This window comes from Anguilla anguilla, chromosome 11 (assembly GCF_013347855.1).
Source record: "Anguilla anguilla isolate fAngAng1 chromosome 11, fAngAng1.pri, whole genome shotgun sequence".
In the NCBI taxonomy this organism is placed as follows: domain Eukaryota; kingdom Metazoa; phylum Chordata; class Actinopteri; order Anguilliformes; family Anguillidae; genus Anguilla; species Anguilla anguilla.
Genome location: NC_049211.1, coordinates 16,215,407 through 16,236,768, shown reverse-complemented (window position 1 = coordinate 16,236,768; position 21,362 = coordinate 16,215,407). Strand labels below are relative to the sequence as shown.

General features: G+C 41.8%; 2 protein-coding genes across 5 annotated transcripts; one reads left to right on the top strand and one right to left on the bottom strand.

The window, feature by feature from the left end:
- Window positions 1-4,100: 4,100 nt before the first annotated feature.
- Window positions 4,101-16,937, bottom strand: mst1 (macrophage stimulating 1). 3 transcript variants are annotated; one of them, XM_035383017.1, is made up of 18 exons: window positions 16,554-16,937; window positions 14,510-14,654; window positions 13,890-14,005; window positions 13,313-13,427; window positions 12,477-12,613; window positions 11,902-12,022; window positions 11,679-11,797; window positions 11,239-11,410; window positions 9,911-10,041; window positions 9,486-9,588; window positions 8,550-8,686; window positions 8,281-8,313; window positions 7,920-8,034; window positions 7,715-7,792; window positions 6,787-6,933; window positions 5,960-6,066; window positions 5,304-5,443; window positions 4,101-4,938 (listed from the first exon to the last, which is right to left on the bottom strand). In XM_035383017.1, the coding sequence occupies exons 1-18, from the start codon at window positions 16,636-16,638 to the stop codon at window positions 4,777-4,779; spliced, it is 2,163 nt and encodes a 720-aa protein (XP_035238908.1). In that variant the 5' UTR covers window positions 16,639-16,937; the 3' UTR covers window positions 4,101-4,776. The 3 variants fall into 3 exon arrangements, with proteins under 3 accessions (XP_035238908.1, XP_035238909.1, XP_035238910.1); XM_035383018.1 differs by having other exon boundaries at window positions 7,715-7,789; XM_035383019.1 differs by lacking the exons at window positions 14,510-14,654; window positions 16,554-16,937 and having other exon boundaries at window positions 13,313-13,429; window positions 13,891-14,005.
- A 14-nt stretch (window positions 16,938-16,951) lies between these two features.
- Window positions 16,952-20,553, top strand: abhd14b (abhydrolase domain containing 14B). Of its 2 annotated transcripts, none has more exons than XM_035383026.1 (4): window positions 16,952-17,093; window positions 17,665-17,881; window positions 18,412-18,653; window positions 19,866-20,553. In XM_035383026.1, exons 1-4 carry the CDS (start codon window positions 16,953-16,955, stop codon window positions 20,043-20,045), a joined length of 780 nt encoding a protein of 259 aa, XP_035238917.1. In that variant the 5' UTR covers window position 16,952; the 3' UTR covers window positions 20,046-20,553. The 2 variants fall into 2 exon arrangements, with proteins under 2 accessions (XP_035238917.1, XP_035238918.1); XM_035383027.1 differs by lacking the exon at window positions 16,952-17,093 and adding an exon at window positions 17,118-17,378.
- The last annotated feature ends 809 nt before the right edge of the window (window positions 20,554-21,362 follow it).

The following is a 21,362-nucleotide window of genomic DNA, read 5'->3' as shown; positions in this document are numbered from 1 at the left end:
CCCTTTATATTTCAGTTTACCCTCCCTTGCCAGAAAAATAAATAACTTTTTCATATTTGTAATTTGCAATATCCCAGTGATACACAACAATTTATAGAGTACTCAAATAAGGGGACAGTCTTAATGCAATCAAGACATTACAAATGATTAGATTTTGTTTCCCAAAGGCAAATACCATATTGCATTAAGCTGAAAATATCTGGAGAAAGTGACTTAATTTAATTAAAAGATAATTCAGTTCACTGCTGCCAAGCAACCAACAATAATTATGTTTAAGATAAGAATTTATGTTCAATAGGAGATTTTACCTATTCCAGTAAAGGTGCAAGATGTCTTGTTGTAAGACAAATCAATAGTCTTGCTGAAATCAGTGCTTTTCATTTATAAAATCTCTAGATGATGGAAAATTGGTAGCACTGGAACATGGAAAAGATATTTTCTCCATATATATTCTCATATTCCTCAGCAAACTTCAGCTGTGGAATTCACTTGTGAATTGTGGGAAATGAACAACCAGTTCATTCTAACTAGTTTCATGTTTATTAGTCAGCTTTTCTCAAAACAGTACTTGATAGAATGTTCATACACATACACATATACTCCTTTTCCCTACTCTCTCTTTCACACACACACACACACACACACATACACACGTATTTATGCATACCACCCAAGAATGCAAACATTTTCCTATGAATATTCTTGTGAAATTGCATTGATTTAAAATATTTATGCCGGCATGATTATTGAATGCATTTTAAAAAATTTGACATAACACGCAAAAAGAATATCATATACTGATAATCAAATTTGTTTTATTAAAGATTTAAAGTCCAAATCACTTGCCCTAGGTCGTATGCTTTCGGTCCTATTTAGTTAATTCAGGTGAATTAAGATTAAGTTCCACATTAAAGTGTATTTATGGATGTAAAATGATTATCATATGGGCATACTGGAGTGAAATATCTGAAAGTCAAGATATTACCTGATATTAATCATAATACCCATTATTTGCCGTATGTATTTGCCTGGCCATTGACATGTCCTTTTTCAGTTCAAGGTTAATAGTTTTTATTTGGCATGGAATATTTCACGACAAGTGATAAGAACATTGAGTGAGGGCTGATGTGACAAAATCTTTCTGGATTACAGCATCATCCACTGAGCAGCCAGAGAGAATTTAAACCATATGTGGTCATTTTCCTTGTCTGATAAAGTCCATTCATTCACAATGTTTGAGAATGTCACTGACATGAAGAGGTTAATTAGAATGATATGTAGTTATCTTTGTAAGTCAGTGACTCAAGGTTGAACACTCAATTGTTCTGCATAATGGAACACCCAGAAATTGATTGTTGAAAATAAAGTAACTTAAAAATTATGAAGCAATATGCTTGACTTAGGTCTTGGTAATTTGTTGTTTCTGCAGAAGCTGTAGATATGCTGGTTTTCCACAGTGCAGTACTTTGCTAATGCAGACGCAGCGCCACCTGCTGGAATGATGCCCACCTTACGTGCTAGCAACACGCACAGTGAATGACTGAATGAGTCCATTCATCTACGGCAGGTATCTGTGTATTTTTTGTAAGTAAACAACCCACCAGTTTTACTCCTTCTGACAAAAAAAAAAAAAAAAAAAACTGATGGTGAGGATGACAAGCTGAAGACATTTTTCTCTGGAAGGCTTCATATACATCAAATAACCACATATTTGTACACAGCCAGTTTTATGGATAATATCACTACATTACAAGTATTTAGTGCATGTTCCTATCCAGAGCAACTTGCACAACTTTTGTTTTTTTACACAGCTGGATATATAGTGAAGCAATTTAGGTTAAGTATCTTGCTCAAGGATGAAACGGCAACTTTTGAGTTACTAGCCCAGTTCTCTAACCATTATACTACACTGCCCCTAATTCCGTATTTGCATGAAACAAATCTTCACTGATAGATAATAGTCAATATTTTTTTCAATGTGCGGAAACCTGGTCAGTATATGTCTGGCTTTGTGTCCGTCCCTGCACATGTGCTTGCTTCTATGTGTGCAGGTCTGTTTGTGTGTGCTGGTGTGTGTTTCTCCATGAGTGCATGTACAGGTGTGTATGTGAGCGTCTATGCATGCAAGTGTGCTTCTGTGAGGTTGTCAGCATGTATGTGTGCATGTATCACTGTCTGTGTGAACATGTCATCGCTCTGCTTCGTATGGGCAGGGGGATGTGCGTGAGATTTTGTCAGACTCTAACCTTGAGGTTTGTTTAAGCTGAATTCCGTGGATTCATCAAAACTGTGCTCCCGAAATCCTCCTATAGAACTGGCAAGACAGGCTCAATTCCCACAGAATGTGCACAGCATACAGTTTTGCATACAGCACAAAGGAATCTCTTTGGAGACTGGGGGAGGCTGTCAAAAGACAAGCTGAGAAGGGATTTAGGAGCTGCAATGGAGGATGGCTGTGGGGGTGGAGGATGGGGATTGAGTTGAGGTGGAGGTCGGGGATGGGGAGGGGGGGTGGGCGTCGGGGGATTTTGGGTTGTTAACTCTTGGAAATCTTGGACATTTACTGAAAGGCTCCTGCTTGTCCTTGGGATATCCAGAAGATAAAGAACCTAGACTGGGACATAGTACAGGTGATGTCATGGTCTGCATAGGACTGAAATGCACAACCAGCACAGGCCCCAGCTGTAAAATGACACAAAACCTGCAACCTTCATGGTCTGTGTTAGACAATCTCACTATAATGTAAAATATTCAGTGCTAAGTTGACTCTGATACATTTGGTCCCTCTTGGACTCATATAATCTCTGCTAAAGTTTAATTAACACTAAAGATTTAACTGTGTAACGCTCGCATATATATCACTATATTACTGACATACTGTATAGACTGAACATCAAGCACATGTGACATGGTTCTGCTTTGTGTTTTAGGAATTAATTATATGAAAACAGGCAATGGCCATGATCCCTCTCGAGAAAATAAGTAAATTCATGTATTTATGAATAACTAATATGAATCTGGACTGTGGGAAAAGGGGGAGGGGGATTTGAATACATAAACACACACATACAGTAGACACACACAGTATGCAGATGCTTTTGGGAGCTGTGTGTACACCTGTAACATGGCAGTGACCTGGAAAAACACTCACAGAGTGACGTTAACACTCCATCACTCCATGACTCTCAATTTCCCAAGGTTCTGGATGTGTCCTAAAACTCTATGGGGTCTGACTGAGACGGAGTCAAATGACATTACTGTACTCATGCATAGTAAATTTTCATTTGTATTAATTGTGCTTTGCGCTTTGCATTGCATATGTAGGTATTGATGACGGCCAATTCATTCTGCATAAGACCATCCATTAAATGAAGGAATACATAACAAAAACCAGAGAAAGAGAGGTGCACGAGTCATGACAGTGGAATAATCTAGACAACACCAGTCATGCTTGCTAATATACCGGACGAGGGGGAATGAAAGGCATTCCATGCCCTAGACACTGCATTCCGAGAACCCAACCTCGCCTCCACCCCTCCCCAGACTGTCCGAGCAGAGGAGAAACAAGGTGAGACGATGTGTGAGCAGTAGAGACTGAGGGCACATGGAACTTACAGCTCATGAATTCTCCAGAAAAACCTTCAATAATGAGATAAGTGTCCTGCTAGTGAGATTGGAATATGACTGAAAAAGCTTTAACGTTGCTGCCAGATCATAACTGTGAAAGGAAAATATGCAATGCAATCCTGTCATTTATACAATACAGGACAGCAAATAAAACGTTTTAAAAAGCTACCCTTGAAAAATGTCCTGTAGAACAAACCAATTTTACATAGGGTTAGGCATTTACACTATTCAGCTTAGATACCAGATAATATGCAACATAAATAATAAATAATTAAATAAATAGAATACCAACACATGCAATATATGAAGTGCTTCTCCCACCTTGTGGGAAATAACAGTATTACAAGGTTCAGCTTAAACTTGTTTTTTCAGGGACCAACCTAAACCTCCCAGGCCCTCACATAAAGAAAATACTACTTTATACTCTTCTATTCACTTCACATTTTAAACCAAAAACACATTTTACAAAGTTACAAGTTGATCACTCACCAAATTTATTATCTTTAAATTATTTTTAAATTCTAACAGTGGAATTTTTTCCCTGCATTTTAAAATAAGAAAAAAATACAAACAGCTGCAAGCAATAGGTTTTACAAGTAGTTACATAAAGCCTTGTGCATATTGTTCTAGAACGATCTGAGATGCACACTGACACCACTGTACACCTCAAGGGATGTGAATGACATCCACGAACCTGGTACCAAACAGCACACTCAACAAAACAAAAACATGATATGCAATGTCACAAACAGTGCAAGCACAAATTGTTACTGTATGTCTCTCTCTCTCTCTCTCTCTCTCTCTCTGTCTCTCTCACACACACATAAACAATTTACTCATACTGTACTTAGGGACAAAGTGCACTATGTGTACGTCTATCAAACACGGACAACCATACATACATTTAACAAAGCAAAGGGATATGGACACACACATATGCACGGCACAAAGCAAAGTTATCAAGAGACATCAACCACACCTATAGAGCAGGGGCTTGTCATTAGCATGAGCAACAGGATAACGCTTATATCAGTGAGCAAACTCAAGCCAAGATGTGTACACTCAGTAGGTGCCATGAAACAGGGGCAGGAAAGAGAGAACGGTGTGGCTGATGTGACAGTTACAATATAAAAGGTCAGAACTGAGCTGCTAGGCTAACTCCATGACCTTCTTGATCCAGTCCACGTAGACAGACACACGGATGAAGATGTTTGGCTGCCCAGGGTGACCACAGCGGCGCATGGGGATGATGACGCCCTCCAGCACCCAGCAGTCGCTGTTCTGACAGGCCAGTGGTCCACCATAATCCCTCTGAAAGACCGACATCACACGTTACGCACCCAGATGCTCCCTAATGGGCAATGACGTCACACTTACGCTACAGTTCAGTATTATCTGTGAGTATCATTAGTGTGGCTGTTGCTTTACCATCTTCTTGACACTGTAGTCTGTACAATGCCAAGCATGAAGAAACAACAGAAAAGAAACTTTGGTGATTCTTAAATCCAAACAGCCTCTGTCACAGACACAGAATAATGCTACATCTACACAGTTTGAATAGAATGCTCATGTTTGTGAACTGGAGATCCAGATTCACATGCAGTTGACTGCCACACTTAAGGGATGTAGCTCACTTTGTATGTATTTATCTATGGTTATATTACTCCACACATTACCTCACAGGCTCCCACCCCGCCATGGAAGGGGTTGGTGCACATCTCATTCTCCTTCACGCGACCCCGGAAGTACTTGTTGCAATCGGCGTTCTCCAGTACGGGCATTTGGGCGACGTTAAGCACAGCTTCATCGGCAGTTCCTGGAACAGTGTGAGAACAGACATGAGATCTACTGATTCTAATTACTGATATGCCTCTGGTCATCAGTGACACAAAACCAGCACCTGACATAGCTTGTTTAATAGGCTAACCCACTTCAATCTTTTTAGTACAAAGACCTGGAGAGACACATACAATATTTCAATTTACACTTTACACCATTTAGCAGACGCTCTTATCCAGAGCGACCTTCGCAGCTTATATACAATCCATTTATACAGCTAGGCATTTACTGAAGAAAATCAGGTGCCTTACACAGGGGTACAACAAGCACAGCCCTCTGGGAATCACACTTAAGTCCTTGCAGTAGCAAACCCAGTTCCCTAACCTTTACACTACACTCTTCACTCCTTACACATTAGACCCAAGAAGCCATGTGAGATAATATGGCTGTGTAAATATTCTGAGTAATAGCCAAGAGGAGCAGACCCTGGGGCTCATCAGACCCAGGGTTGGGGACCCTTGCTTTGGTATTTATCATTTGCAGATAAACTGACCTTTAGTCTCCCCCCAGCCTGCTATCTCACAGATGGTGCCTGCTGGGACGATGTAATGTTCTGGGGGCAGGCAGATCTGAGACACGCGCTCGTTGATTTCTACTGGCCTGGAGGGGTCAGTGGAAAAGAATATGGTTGAGATAGAGAATGGTACTGCAAGAGAGAGAAGAGAATGGTAGGCAATGGCACGGTATGGTACGATCAACAGGATCAAGAGCAGGACAGCATTGCATATTTGAGGATGTGACCATGACGATGTGTGCATGTGTGCGCGTTTGACTACGTGTATGATTGGGAGTGCAAATATGCATATGACTGTGGGTGTGTGTGTGTATACATGTGTGACTGTAGGTAGGTATTTTGGTGTGCACCTACAGTACACTAGACCCTGTCCACACCCATACGGTTTTTTCCCCCTCCGTTAAAAAATCCACACGACCGACGTTATAAAAAATATCTCCGTCCACAGGAGAACGCTAAAACAATTGCCGCATGCGCAATACACCAATTGCCATGGTAACTGATGCGCAAGTTGACGTCATGACGTCAGCATTTTCATGAAGCTCCGTTTTTCTTGTCCACACAAAGACGGAGAAACCGGAGTTTTGAAAAATCTCCACCTTGGAAGGCGTTTTCAAAAAGCTTCGTTTTCAGTGACCTAAAACGCTGTTTTCGTGTGGACGGGAGGCCAAAACGGAGGGAAAAAACTACGTTTTCAGAAAAATCCGTATACGTGTAGACAGGGCCTATGTGTACCTGTGAGTATAAGTGAGTGTGTGCAATGTGTGGAGGAGAAGAGGAAGATGAGGATGAGGAAGACCACACACGTCTCCAGCTGCAGCATGACCAGGTGGGACTCTGATGGGCCGCAGACGATTTTGGTGAGCCGGATGCTCTGTCGCCCGGGGTCCCCGTCCTGCGGGTTTTTGTACAGGGTTCCCATCATGGCCGTGTAGCCGGCGAGGTCCACATAACTGGACACAGACACAAAACCACATCCATCCATCAGCCCGGTCACATGTTCAACTAGAAATTAAGCCAACCCATGCTCTATTCAGGCTTCTCACTATTTAGCATTCTGGTACAGCTTTGGTTTATCATATCCATTCCTTACATATCCTTAAGCATATTATTCTCTTCTGTGCTAATCTTCTCTTTGTGCCCTTCTGACCTTCAAAAACTACTTTGCTAGCTTTTTCTCCCCAAAGGGGAACCTACAGCTTTGCCTTTAAAGTGCACAGCTGTGCCACCTGCATTTGATGAGAGGACCGCAGCAGCACACTCTACTGAGGCACTCACCCGTGATCTTCCAAAGTCTTCCTCACAACATGCATGAATTCTGTTATCTATTTTTATGATTATTTCTTCAAAACTGTATTTTGATGTGTCCTGCAGGAATTCCATGCCAAATGACACTTCAAATTGGTAAGTGACCTCTCGGAAACAACAAATGTTGTTCAAAGTGTTGCTGAGTTTCAAAGAACCGGTTTCTTAGAAAGTGAAATTTGTGGACACACTTAACGATCTGAGAACTGGCCGTGAAGGTAGCCAAAAGGACACGGTACACTGAAGCCCACAGGACACATACTCAGCCCTGCCTCAGTGCTGGCCTTACACAGTACAATGCTCAGTGTTTAATCAACTCTTACAGTGTACATACGGTCCCTAGTGGACTTGTATGTACTCTGTTAGAGTTGAATTAACACTGGACATTTTACTGCGCAGCATCTGACAATCTGACAGAAAACTCCTTACCAGGAGGAGAAGCACTGTTTAGTGCTGATCACCCATTTTGAGCTGACCAGGGATCCCCCACAAAAATGGTTTCCTCTGCTGTACAAGTGAGAAAGACATGACAGTGTAAAATCTGACAGAATTGAAATGATTGCATATTAGGTCTACAGTCCGAGCAGTGAGCATGCTTTACGCCGCCCCCCCCCCCCCCACTCCGCAGACTGACCGGTCTCTCAGGCTGACGGTCCAGGGGGAGTTTCCTGGGGTACCTCCCACGATGCGCAGCCTGGAGTGGCTCATGCGTTCCTCTCTCTTTCCACACTCGTTGAACTCCACCTTCTCTGTGTCCACACAACACACAGTCAGTATGGATGCTTCATTGAATTCTCAGTGGAAAGTTTCTACTGATGATGCTCAATGTTTTACACTATCAAGGGATGCACAGTTAGGGAAATCAGCCAAACATATATATATATATATATACATATAACACATATACTCGGCAAGATAAAGGGCAAAAACCTAGCACAAAATCAAAAAAGATTTCACCTGCAGCTTAGAATCAGCAGATATATTCACACACTCACTTATTGGCGTGATGATAGAGACAAATTCCCCAGCTGTTGAAGAACGAGACACCAATCAAATTACACAGATTACATCACGTCAAAGTTTGCTTCAACACTTAAGTTCACAAAAAGTTTTTGAAAGAAGGAAAAAAAAAGTGTGAAAATAGAGATATGGTTGGATAGAGAGATGGACAGACAGAAATATGAGATAGAGTGATGGAGGGATAGAGAGACAAGAGGCCAGAGGTATGGAAAGAGCATAAGAGTGCAATGGAGGAAGCACTCACCACACTGTTTGATGGCGCAGTAGTCAAACTCAGTCTTTGGGTCAGTGGTGTAGCACCAGGGTCCGTGCAGATCTGCATCAGGGTTGCGGCAGTAGTTCTCTGTTAGGTTGGCGCCAGGGTAAGTTGTGGGGTTTATCCTTGTGGAAAAGGGACCGATGTGACGTCACAGGTTAGTGTAGGCTACATCGGCTGACTAAGATCTACTGAGGAATAACCAGTCTGTGCATACTCACCTGCGGTTCATGTAAATGACCTAAAACAGGGCTGCCCAACCCTGCTCCTGGAGATCTACCATCCTGTAGGTTTTCATTTCAATCTGAATTTGGCACACCTGACTGAAATTGGTACTAATTAGAAGCTGAGCGAGGTCTGCTTTCTTAGGGTTGGAGTGAAAACCTACAGGTCTAAAGATGTCCAGGAACAGGGTTGGGCAGCCCTGAGCCAAGACTTTAAAAGATCCATGAATCATGATTTTTATGATACTGTGCTATATAAAACTGATCATGCCATGTAAATATACTGTATCAGCGCAATATATGTAGATTTGATGTGAGTGTACATTCTATTTTATGTACTGCACAAACCCACAGACTGACATCAGTATCCCTCCCCCCCACCTGACAGTACTGTCATGGCCGTGCTGACAGTGCACAGGAGTCACGCTAAGCTATGGACACTCCCTGTCTGCAGGCCAGAGAGAGTGGAAACACATGCTTGTGCCTTTCATTACCTGCTAATTGATGGGTTCTGGCTGTTCTTACACAAAGAGGCCACAGGCTGTCCCTCACCTGTGTGTGGGAAGGTGGGGGTCACACAGTAAAATGTTCAGCGTTAAATCAACTCTTACAGAGTATGTATGGTCCCTATTGGACTCCTATGTACTCTGTTAGAGTTGAATTGACATTGGACACTTTACTGTGCACTAACAGCACTTACTTGGTTTTGTGAGGTGTGTTAACATTCCATTTTTGGCAGATGATTCCCTTCCGAGTCTTGCGAACCATGCCATGATAGTTTTTACCATTTTCATGGTAACAGTCTGGCAGGAGAAATGAGAGCAGACACAAACATCAACTGGAAGGACTGTGAAAGGGTGAGAGAAGTAACATCAACTTTCTGGGCAGACTCCCCAATTTTGGCATTGCGATCATAAATGTGCACAATCTGAAAACAAATACAAACAACTGTGTTATTACCATCTTTTTCAACCATTTCCCCAGATTTAGTAAGGCCTGGTGAGATAACAATGAATGCTCACAAATGCTGAAACTGCAGTGTATTAGTGGTCTCAAATGGGGCAGAGTGGATCAGAGCATACCAACTCATTGGGATAAGCATTATGACAGCAGGGGGCACTGTACCTTCTGCCTCAATGTCATCAGGGCATCGCTTAATCTGGAGACAAAGTGCGGTCCTCATCTCTGACAGGGATGTGAAGCACCATGGTGCCTCTGAGCCGTCAGGGTTGCGGCAGTAATTCTCCTCCAGACCCCTAGGGGGAGCATAATGTTTAAGGGTGCTCTTGGAGATTTTTCTATTCCCATGTGCATACATTGAGTCAATAGTGTACAATTGAACAGCAGTAGTAGAATAGAATATTCCCTTGAACACAATGCAAGTTTTTTTGTCATTCTGTGCATCTCATTCCTATTTAACATCGAAATCCATCACCCTTCGTAACATGTTCCAGTGCACACTATATGCATGCTAATATTTGGGAATTTTCCACTTTCCTGGAAGAATGCAAGTTCATGTAAAACATGCAGTGAACCAGTTGTATTTAAACAGATTAAAGTTATGGTTTTCTTCCTTTCCTAATCTGTGTCCAGTAAAATAAAACAAAGCAGACTAGAGGTCTTTCGCAATCTTTAGGAATGGCTATCATTATGTGATGATTTTTTCCCGATCTGGGAAACTGAGTTAGGTTGGGTCATTGATGAAGGAAGGCGCAAGTTGTTGAGCTTCAGGTGAGTGACAAGTAACTTGATATCTCCATAATAGGTCTTTGGAGAAGTCTAAGAGAAAGGCCTATCTCAGGGTCTCTGGGAACACTGAGTGACCTCGGGTGAAGTGCTGTCTGACCGTTGTGATGTCACCAGCATGCAGCCACCCACCTTCTTGGTAAAAGATTTGACAATGTCATCATCTGCTGTTAGGACAGAGTTTTGTGGACATCCCCTTATCGGCACTGAGCAAACTGACAACCTAGTTAATGTTTAATATCTTGGAGCAAGAAAAGTGATATGGGTAAAACTGTCTCAATTAGAATAAACTAGAAGGATGTTCAGAGTCAGAGGTAATTTGCAGACCTGGCTCAAATACGTATTTGTTTTGGATTCAAATATTTCTCTACGCTTTACTGATCTTGTCTGGTGTATTGGAACCAATGAAATACTCTCAAAAAGTGCAAACCCCGCCTTCTGGTCATATTGGCAGGCTCAATTACACCAGGAAAGATCAATAGAGCACAGAAAAGTATTTCAATCCAAAACAAATACATATTTGACCCAGGTCTGGTAATTTGGTATTCTGTATGAAGGTACATTAACTCTCTCTTCTATCCCTTCCCCACCACTCTTCATTGTCCCCCATGTCTGTCCCCAAAATAGCAATTAATCTATTTTTGCAAGATTGTGCTGATTGGCACCTCTCATCTCCTCTTGCCCCACTCCCCTGGATGCTGGCTCACTTGCACTCGTAGGTCTGTGGGACGAAGGGGTGCTGATGGGGGGACTGCGCGTCCCAGCGCTGGCAGGGAACGCCGGAGGTCGTCTCGTTGATTTTACCGCGGTAATCCTCTCCACGGCCGCGGAAACAGTGAGTGGTGTAGCTGGAGCGGGAATTCTTCAGTGGAACCTTTTCTGTGGGAGTCAGAGGTAGGGAAATATAAATAAACAAAGAAAGAGAGGTAAAATGTCATTACTGATAAAAATAACAGTTTGCAGCCTAACACTGAGGTCTACTGGAAATTCAGTGGAATGATAGCATATGATCTCTATAGTATCATTCAGGCAAAAGCTTAAAAGGCTATAACATGTCCTCACTGTTACCTAATTTCAAAATACTGATGATCTCCTTCCATATGAAAGTGGTTAAGTAGTATTTGTCTGTACTGGAATGATGGATTACCGCATTTTCTTATCTTGCAGTTCTGTCTCTCCACCTTGGGGTCCGTGGTGTAGCACCAGGGGACAGGGGAGGCGTCCGGGTTCCGGCAGTAGTTATCATCTAAGCTCTTGTCTGGGTATCTGTTCAACAAGCAAACATTCACTGTTCACTACATTACAAGGATAGGAGAATGGACGTATATTACAAGCATTGTGGAGGTATAGAAAGAAAGAGCACAGCCTACTTCTCAGGCTGGTAGATGTGCTGGTGGGGGTACTGTTGGTCCCAGCGCTGGCACTCCAGACCTGTCTCTGTGTGGTCCACCTGGCCCCTGTAGTCCTCTCCATTACAGGTTATACAGACCTCTGGAGCACAGATGACAAGAGACAAACCCTGCATACCTCTGACGCAGTACATGCATCTGTGAACTCTCTAATACCATACGTATGTGCTCAGTTACACTCCCTTACACACCATACACAACTCCACACTCTGGAGAAGACAAATACAAAATGCTCCCGAAGCTTCTCTGTATCTAAAATATCCTTCCTCGTACACAGAAACTGCCTGAACCAGTTGAACACTAAAGCAAAAACCAAAAACGAATCTCAAAAAACCCAGAGCTATCCAGTTAAAAAGCACATCTATTTGGAATATGAAATTAATATGAAGGTTTCCAGGGGAAAGAATGTTAATATTTGAAAATTAACCAAAAAGGAAGTGATTGTCCAGTTGGAATTTCATAGATGTTTTATACATAAACAGCTGCGGTTAACAAATGGTCATCAAATGCTGATGCTGATTCTGGGTATGACGCACCATCTTCACAGCGAGGGATGTTGCAGGTCTCAAAGCGCCGCTCGGGTTCTGTGGTGTAGCACCAGGGCCCGATGGCATCCCCATCTGGGTTACGGCAGTAGTTTAGCTCCAGACCGTTTTCTGCCGAAGGAGTCCATCTGTGGAGGGGAGACAGAGATGCAGATCACAAGAGAGAGGGAAAGAATGTTCGAGAGAAAGAAACGTGAAGGCTGAGGACATACGGTGGAGCTAGTAATTTTAGCGTCACATGCTGGCTAAGACAATGCCAGAAGCCAGAAAAAGACCAAAAATAGTTTCACAAAATAAACTATTGCACATTTTCTCAATAGAATAATGTACATTATCTGGGTAGAATGCTACACTCCCTTTCCATCACAGAGCTTACTTACAGTGCAGCCAGTGGTGAGTATAACTCTGTCAGTCACTGTGCTAAAACCTAAGGAGATAAACATGGAAGGGAGGGAGAAGGACACCACTGCTGATCACAGCAAACAGCCTCTGTCAGTCACTGTGTTAAAACCTAAGGAGATAAACATGGAAGGGAGGGAGAAGGACACCACTGCTGATCACAGCAAACAGCCTCTGTCAGTCACTGTGCTAAAACCTAAGGAGATAAACATGGAAGGGAGGGAGAAGGACACCACTGCTGATCACAGCAAACAACCAGAGGTAAATATGAGTAATATATGGTCTGGGCGGCAGACAGAGTTGTCTTGTTCTGGGCAGATGACAGCATTCAGGTTGACATCATGCACTGCAGTTCTGGTCATGTAATACAACAAAGCTCTCGCCTGTACTCACGTTTTAACAAGCCTACAGCCACAGGAGACACTCACCTGTGGTCATGTGGGAACTTGGACCACCACTGCTGACAGGTGAGACCACTCTGCGTCTGGGACACCTTGCCTCGATATGTCTTGCCATCTCCCACAATGCAGCGGCGCACATAGTCTGCACACCACATAAATACTCATTCAGCGTCTGACTTTCGGCTGCTGGATCCTGCAGCCAAAAGCAGCTGCAAGCACCTTCTCCAGTTACCTTCTTCCTTCTGCCCCCTGCCTTTTACAAATTCCATTGACACTTTGCATAGTCTACCAAACATCAAGTCAATTTATGTTTTTCATAGAACTGAAAATAAACCAACAGTTATCCTTGAGTAATAGTGTTGCCTTATGCAACTGTTACATACACCAGACTGGAAGGACTGGTGAGGAGGACGACAATGATAACGATTCTAAACGTTGCCAATAGTTACCACCCTAGGGGTCTTGAAAGGTTTCACTGAAAAAAGTTCACTTAATGCTGCCACTGACTACAGTAATCCTTCCCGTGGGGCAGGAGATATCTGGGCTCAGGCAGATGCCTCCTTCCCATGAGGCAGGAGGTATCTGGGCTCAGGCAGATGCCCACCTTTTTTCTCGTAGAGATCGCAGTTGACATTCCTCTTGACATCAGCAGTATTCTCATCCCTCACCCATGGCAGCTGCTTGCATGTGACGGATGGGCGAGTCTCATAGTTAAATGCTCTGCCAAAAGGAGAGGCTTTTTTATTACACCATGCAGAAGACTGCATGCCCACATAATGGACTTTGGGTGACAGCTTCGCTCACAGTCGGATGGGTGGGGGTGAATTATGAGACAAATTTGGTACATAACACATTGCATATTGTCTACGTTATATGCTGCTGAGCTAGTCACTCGTGGTTAGACTAAATACACTTAAAATCAACATTATGATTGGAACACTTCAAATTTTACACACAGCATGTACTAATACTTACTAATAGTTGCGACCATTAAATTCATGACATTCTTGTGTGCCCATGCCATTGTATATGCATACATGTGCATGTGTGTACTCGTGTGTTTATGGGTGTATGTGTGCATGTGTGTGTTTCTGTGCATGTGTGTATGGATGTGTGTGTATGTGTGTGTGTGCGTGCATGCGTGTGTGTGTACCTTTACAGGCACTTTTTCATACCTTTTTTGTATGTATGTAAGTACGTCTGTGTGTGTCTGTAGGTGTGTACCTGCATTCCAGGTTCTGTGAACAGCGTTTAGCACATTCTTCCAGAGTCAACCCCGGCAGTAGCTGCATGCGGTCCTTGTGCCATTCATTGGGCACAAGTTCACGACCCTCAGAACGCTGAAAATCATTTAGATGGCTCCTGTGTCCTGTCAACACATACACACACACACACACACTGACTGACAGGATTGACACAGCATCAGCAAAGCCACCGCAGGCTCCATTGTTTATTTTCTGTTCTTGTAAACATAGTTGAGGTCATGGTATTTTACTCAACAAATGACTGGGTAAACATTTAGCATGTATTTAGCATGTAGCCTATACCTTCAAGGTATCCCTGCAGACACTCTGTGGTAAGTGCAGTCATTAGTGATAAAAGGAAGGTGAACACTTATACAAATACATAATCCAGGGCTGTCTTTCTTCTAGCTCAGCACTACAACTTATTCAACTAATCAAGGTCTTGAATGAAAATCTTGATTAATTCATTAGCTGAATCATTTACAGTATTTCTGGCCTAGAAGAAAATCTTGCACTCACATCTTGGATAAAATTTGACACTGCTGTGAAAAGTGAATGATTAATCAAGATGATAAAGGTACCACATTATCTTAATTGCTTCATAAAGTCCTGTATCAAGTTGTCTTGTTGCTGGAGGATGGAACTAAAGGTTAAATAAAGAAGTCGCAAAAACTCAGGACCCTATAAGGAGAACATGACCATGGACATTGCTCTGTGGGTATAGGTACACTCGGACAAATCCAGGGACCTGACCACTCTGTCACACCGATGCATTTGTTTTTCCAACTTCACTCAAAACAGCTGTTCACACCGTTCTCAACACAGAGACCCTCAAGCACAGCCACTCCTACCTGCTGGAATGAGGACTATGATTAATGTACAGATTTATTCTGTTTTTGTTAAAGGGTTCTTTAATATTGTAGATCAATCTGAGCCTGAAGGGAGATAAACAGGAAAGCACCATGGGAGTCTGGCTATTTGGACACAGTGGAGAAGACGGGGGAGGTGACACAGCATTCTGCAATTTGCTTTATCCTAACATTAAATCTCACAGCATGGTGGAAGGAGGGCTGCTTAATAAACTCGGAATAGCTGCTGAACACAAAGGGAGGAAATGAATCAGATGGAAAAGATTGTAGAAATCCACCCCCTCAAAATTCTTCATACAAAACCGCCAGATACATTCCTTGTTGGTTTTCATTCAACTGGGCATGAAAAGATGACACAGTAAAACTCTGCATCAACTGAGACACTAATACCACTACACCTTTCAGGTCACAGTGGTTTTATGCCAACACCCACAGCAATCACATATTGTCAATGTTTTGCCAAATGTAACAGTCTAAATTTGTTTTCTGCACAAGGACACCTAGGCGTGGGTTGCATCCATGCAGACATGAACTTTGTACCTGTACTCAGGACAAAATCAATATGGTTGTTTTCAGTTGTAACCATGATCAAAGTGTCCACCAAAACAAGCAAGCACAATCGAACTTATTTTCCACGCTCTGATAACATTCTCAACAATGTAGCTTAGTTATGCCATATTTGTCAATGCGCATTCAAATACCAATTATCTGTAAATCCTTCAGTTCATAAATAATATGATTGTTTAACAGTATGATAAAGCGCACGCAAATTACTTTTTTCCCTAAATAATCAGTGGAATAACGGAGTTTACAAATTAACAACAATACCACACCCGAAGAGGTGGTATGCCTGTGTTTTCAAAGGATTAAGGCTCACGCCAAACCTGAACAAACAAAAACTAAAGGAAGGTTATCAATTTTGCTGCCTTCTGGAAAAATGTATTTATGTATTATTTATTATTTTTTTTTTACATATAACACTGCGAGAATTGACAATTTAGAAACTAACCCCTCGTTTTAATAATAAAAAAAATATGTACTACAGAGTAGGCTGATAGTTTGGCTGCATTTGACAAGGGTTCCATAAAATACACATTTTAACATATGTATAGAACCTAAAACAAGTTAACGCAACCATCCATTAAATTATCTTACCTGTAGCCAGTGGTCCGTATAATACCAGTACAACGCAGAGTAAAAATGATTTCATCCTGATCTTATTCGTTTTATCCTGTCCCATGCACAAATCTAACGCCAGAGCTAAGTGGATACGTATAGGAAAAGGATTCCGCTACACGGCACTGTGATGCCAGATGTTGGGTCCTGCCTGTCAAAGGACTGCCCAAGAGTTGCATCTGTGATTGCCCAATTTACATGTTGACCCTTTACATGTCAAACTCCAGATTCTGCCAAACTTTTCGTTGAGAACTAATGGTAATTGTTTGTTTGAAACAATAGCCTAATAATGCCGGAAAACTCTGAGACAGAAGAAAAAATCACACCTATAGAGTCGCGAGTTCGCACGCACGCACGCCCAGTAAACGTGAAACTCCAATGCATTCTGCAGTTCCTTCAAAGGGTTCACTTGTCCCACCACTAGGAGTCGGTGAAAAAATAACTCTTCCGGGAAAAAGTGAAACACTTCTCAAAGCTCGAGAGCTTGCGACAGTTGGGTTTTTCCTTTTCTTTTTTAAGGTAAATAGAAGTTTGGCTGCTAAAAACGCGTTGGCTTGTAATCGATTGCTGAGCGAGCTATCGGTGGTCGTGGTATTGACAAAAAGCAAAGCTTTGCTTGAACTTTAATGTCTTTCGTGGATATGCTTTTTTATCAGCTTGCAGTTCTAGACGTATACTATTTCTCAATTGGCATATTTGCGGAGTAGTTTACGCTTGGCAGTGCAAGTCCATGACGCGTCTAGCAAGTATTTCTGATTAAGCTTGATTTAAAACAGAGCTGGAGAATTCTTTAAACGTGTTTTGGTATGTGCAATTCGTCTGTCATGTTTCGAATTGATTTAAGTGAGTCAAGTCATATGACTGCACTGTTTTCCAAATAGGCTACATTGTTGGTGTAGGCTATTTGATCGGATGTTTTTATAAGAATGCTCACAAAACAAAATAACCGAGGCTACTACTGCCGAGCTGTCCGACTTTGATTTATGGAATAGCATACGGTAGCGAAATATGAGTTTACAGCAAGCTATAGGTTTTGTTTCATGCAAGTTTCGATGCTTTTGTTTTAATGTAATGTTAATGTTGTTTACAGAGCAACATGACTGCGGTGAAACTGTCGGAAGGACACATCTCCCTGGGTTCCAGTGGTACACTATTTTATAGACAAGCGGAGCCCAGCGACGGCAAAGCCAAACTGTCTGTCCTGTTGTTGCACGGAATCCGGTTCTCCTCCGAGAACTGGCTTACCATCGGCACGCTGGAGATACTTGCCAAAGCCGGCTGCCGTGTCGTCGGTATTGACCTCCCAGGTATACAGTAGACTAGGCTAAATTGAGTTACTGCTTAAATATTCAACAGAAATTGAAGCATCTAATGTTATTTCACTGGGCATGGTGTATAGGTAAGCCTACATTATTTTATTCTTGACGTTTAGGCTTCTGTATTTGGGCGGCCCTTTATTATTTTATATTAACCATTGTTGATTAAACAATATGGCCTCTGGAACCAATGGTATGGCAAGCATAACTTGAAGACCCTTAAGAAAATTGAATTGTATCAAAATAATCTTCAAATAAATAAGTTTGACATATTATTAAATCACAGAGCTTGACTGATTCCTCAAATAGCTGGATTCTGAGCTCTGGCTTTTTCATGAGCTCAGCTTAAAGTAATTAATACAGTTTGTTTTTATTTCTTACCTTTTCAATACATTATCTCAAATGAGAAACGTTTGAGGCAGGAGTTATTACCTGTCAATTGCTTGGACTGATGCTGCTTGCTGGGGTGTGTGTATTCTGCATAAACACTTTTCCACTCATAATTTTCTCTGCCTCCCAAGGGCTGGGCAATTCCAAAGCGGCCGTGGCCCCTGCTGCTGTCGGGGAGTTGGCCCCCGGGGACTTCCTGAAGCAGGTGTTGGACGCACTCCAGCTGGGCCCAGCTGTGGTGGTCAGCCCCTCACTCAGCGGCATGTATTCCCTGCCTTTCCTCTTTCAGAACAGCTCGCTGGTCAGGGCCTACATCCCTGTGGCCCCCATATGCACTGAGAAGTTCACCCCTGAGCAGTACAGCAGTATTCAGGTGAGGTCATCTTCATACTATTAAATAACACCTGGTGTTTACATGAGACATTAAGGGCTCTACTTTCCGGAATCAATGCTGCAGGGTGTAGGGGCGCGATCAGTAGTGCGGCTTACGGGCGCAGTGGGTGCGGCCACTGAATGTTGATATTTTTGTTCCTGGAGGTGTGGAGCGCACAGCTCAAAGTGCAGGGCGCAGGTTGAAAATGGGCTGGATTATGATGAGTATATTACTCTCTGTGGGTACGTTGCGTCTGAATTCACTCATAGCATATCAGATGACCTCTTTTCATTCCCTTTAAGAGTGGGGTGCAAAGCACCCTGGAGTACAGTCTCTTTCCATGGTCTACTACTGAAATTCGCACATCAATTTTGTATTGCTATCGCTAAAAAATGTATGTCGTCACTCTAATAATGCATTTCTGTCACAAGGTAATGTCTAAAATTGCAATCTGATCTTGTACGAAGTGCTTAATCAGTTTGCACTGGCCTATATCCAATAATATTGCATGCAACTGCTGTCTATAATTTTTAAAAGTAAATTCAATGATTGATTAATTATTATTATTTTTTGTGAGGTAGGATATTATAATGTAATGTCCACCATAAATTGAAATAGCCAATGCAGAAATTAGTTTATTTGCATGTTTAAATGACCAAATAGACAATCAGTAACAAATGATTTTACCTAGTTACATTATACATTGATATTATACTCAAGCATAATACGAGTCACCAGATTGCCAAACCACTTTGCCAGTGCGGTGGCTCGCAACACAATATGCGCGAGCTGGAAAATAGAGCCCAAGAACACATAGCCATGGTCGTTGGATGTATTTATAAAAATATTAAAATTACAGTAGTCTTGGCTTGTACATGGTACTGCTTCATATATCTATAACGTTTATCTGAGATTCATTTTCAAACATTAACTTAACCTCTAAAATGTATTTCAAGTTCCAGTAAGAAATGCTAATGCTTAGTGGAATTGAAACTTCTTGTTATCTTCAAGAGAACACCAAAATGCTGGTCGTAAAGTAGAGGTGTTAAATAGTGTGAACTGGAATAACTCAATTTGTGTATGCCCTGTTGTTGATCACTAATGCATATGGAGTAAAAAGTTGTGAAAGTGTTCAGGAAGTCTGCAGAGAAAGGCTGCATTTTGCAGAGGTGGTCTGTTACTGTTTTCTGAGCTGCATTCACTCTTTTCCAGACTCCTACTTTGATTGTTTATGGAGACCAGGACACACAATTGGGAGAGGTGTCATTGAACAACCTGAAGAATCTGGCCAATCACAAGGTAATGGTGATGAAAGGGGCTGGCCACCCCTGTTACCTTGACAACCCTGCAGAGTGGCACAAGGCAGTGCTTGAGTTCTTGCAGACCTTGTGATTATGCTAAGCACAATCAACAGGATACAAGATTCATAAAATTTATGAGCTATCACTACATAATTTATGCTGAAATTTCAGTACCTGCATCACATAATTGTAGTAACACTTGGTTGCTTGCTTCTCAGATTTCTATATGATATCATAACTTTTCTTGTAGTAGGTATATCCCACCCTGAGCTCTCATTTCATTGTACCAACTGAGTATTGCACCTTATCGAACCTGTGTTTTGTAGTTGTTCCAATGACCTTTATATGCACTTTTGTACCTTGCTTTTTGTACACTTTTGTATGTCGCTTTGGATAAAAGAGTCTGCTAAATAAATGCAATGTACTGCCATTGTTCTTGAGGAAATTAGCAAATAACACAGGAAAAATATTATCATTTGAATAATATTGATTTATCTTTTTTGTTTATTATGACTGATCCGATAATGGGTAGTTCTGATAAAAAAAGTGCATGTGTCTAAAGTAATTTCATGTAATAAAATACAAATTACACACTACTACCTACCCTGTGTTATAAACATTGATTGATCTGAAAAATATTTATTATTACAACTCATGGATTCATTTTCAATGATTCTTATGAATTACACAGTAAGCAAGGAGAACTGAAAGTTATCAGCCATTATCATCACAAATAATTGTTTTTGGTAAGAAATTTCAGGAATGTATTTGTGTTTATTTGATGAAGACACTATGCTATTATGCATGGATGAGCCTCACAACCTCGAATCAAATCCGGCCCGTGCCAGTGGCAACTGTGGCTGACATAGGGCCACATAGGACGTGCACATCTTTCATAGGGCTATGCGCAATTGGTGATTGCATCGGCCAGGTTGTGGGAATTCATTTGGATAAGGGTCAACGTGCATCGCTATCTAGCGACGCGGGGTTGTCTACACTTTCAGCTACGGTTGCAGATGATTGGCTATTCCAAATGTTTTGACTGATGAATCTTGTCAACCCTTTCTGCTTGTTTCAACCCCCAATTCGAACCCTTCAGGTGGGTCTCATCCTGTAATAGGGAATATTAGAGCAGCTGAATTGTGTTCTATGAGGTACAATTTTATTGCCACCAGCCTGGTTAAAACCTCACTTTCTTACAACTAAACCTGCATTATTTCATTTGAAAAGCATTCTAAGCCTCTCTTAATAAGACAAAAGCTTTTAATACTGCCTGTCTTTGCTTGCAAGTCCGCTAAGGTAATGTGGGGGCTTAGGCCTCCTCAAAAACACTGATAACGTAGCACAGGTGAATGAAAACTACCAGACACTGAATTGAAGTGAAAAATATGAACATTATTTAATAACT

Coding starts and splice junctions, on each gene's coding strand:
- mst1 (XM_035383017.1), bottom strand. CDS start 16,638: ATGGGACAGGATAAAACGAATAAGATCAGGATGAAATCATTTTTACTC. Junction 12,023..12,476: donor CATCCCTCGCTGTGAAGATG/GTGCGTCATACC, acceptor TCTGTGCTCCAG/AGGTCTGTATAACCTGTAAT. Junction 11,411..11,678: donor CTGCAAGATAAGAAAATGCG/GTAATCCATCAT, acceptor TGACTCCCACAG/AAAAGGTTCCACTGAAGAAT.
- abhd14b (XM_035383026.1), top strand. CDS start 16,953: ATGCATTCTGCAGTTCCTTCAAAGGGTTCACTTGTCCCACCACTAGGA. Junction 17,882..18,411: donor CGTCGGTATTGACCTCCCAG/GTATACAGTAGA, acceptor CTGCCTCCCAAG/GGCTGGGCAATTCCAAAGCG. Junction 18,654..19,865: donor AGCAGTACAGCAGTATTCAG/GTGAGGTCATCT, acceptor ACTCTTTTCCAG/ACTCCTACTTTGATTGTTTA.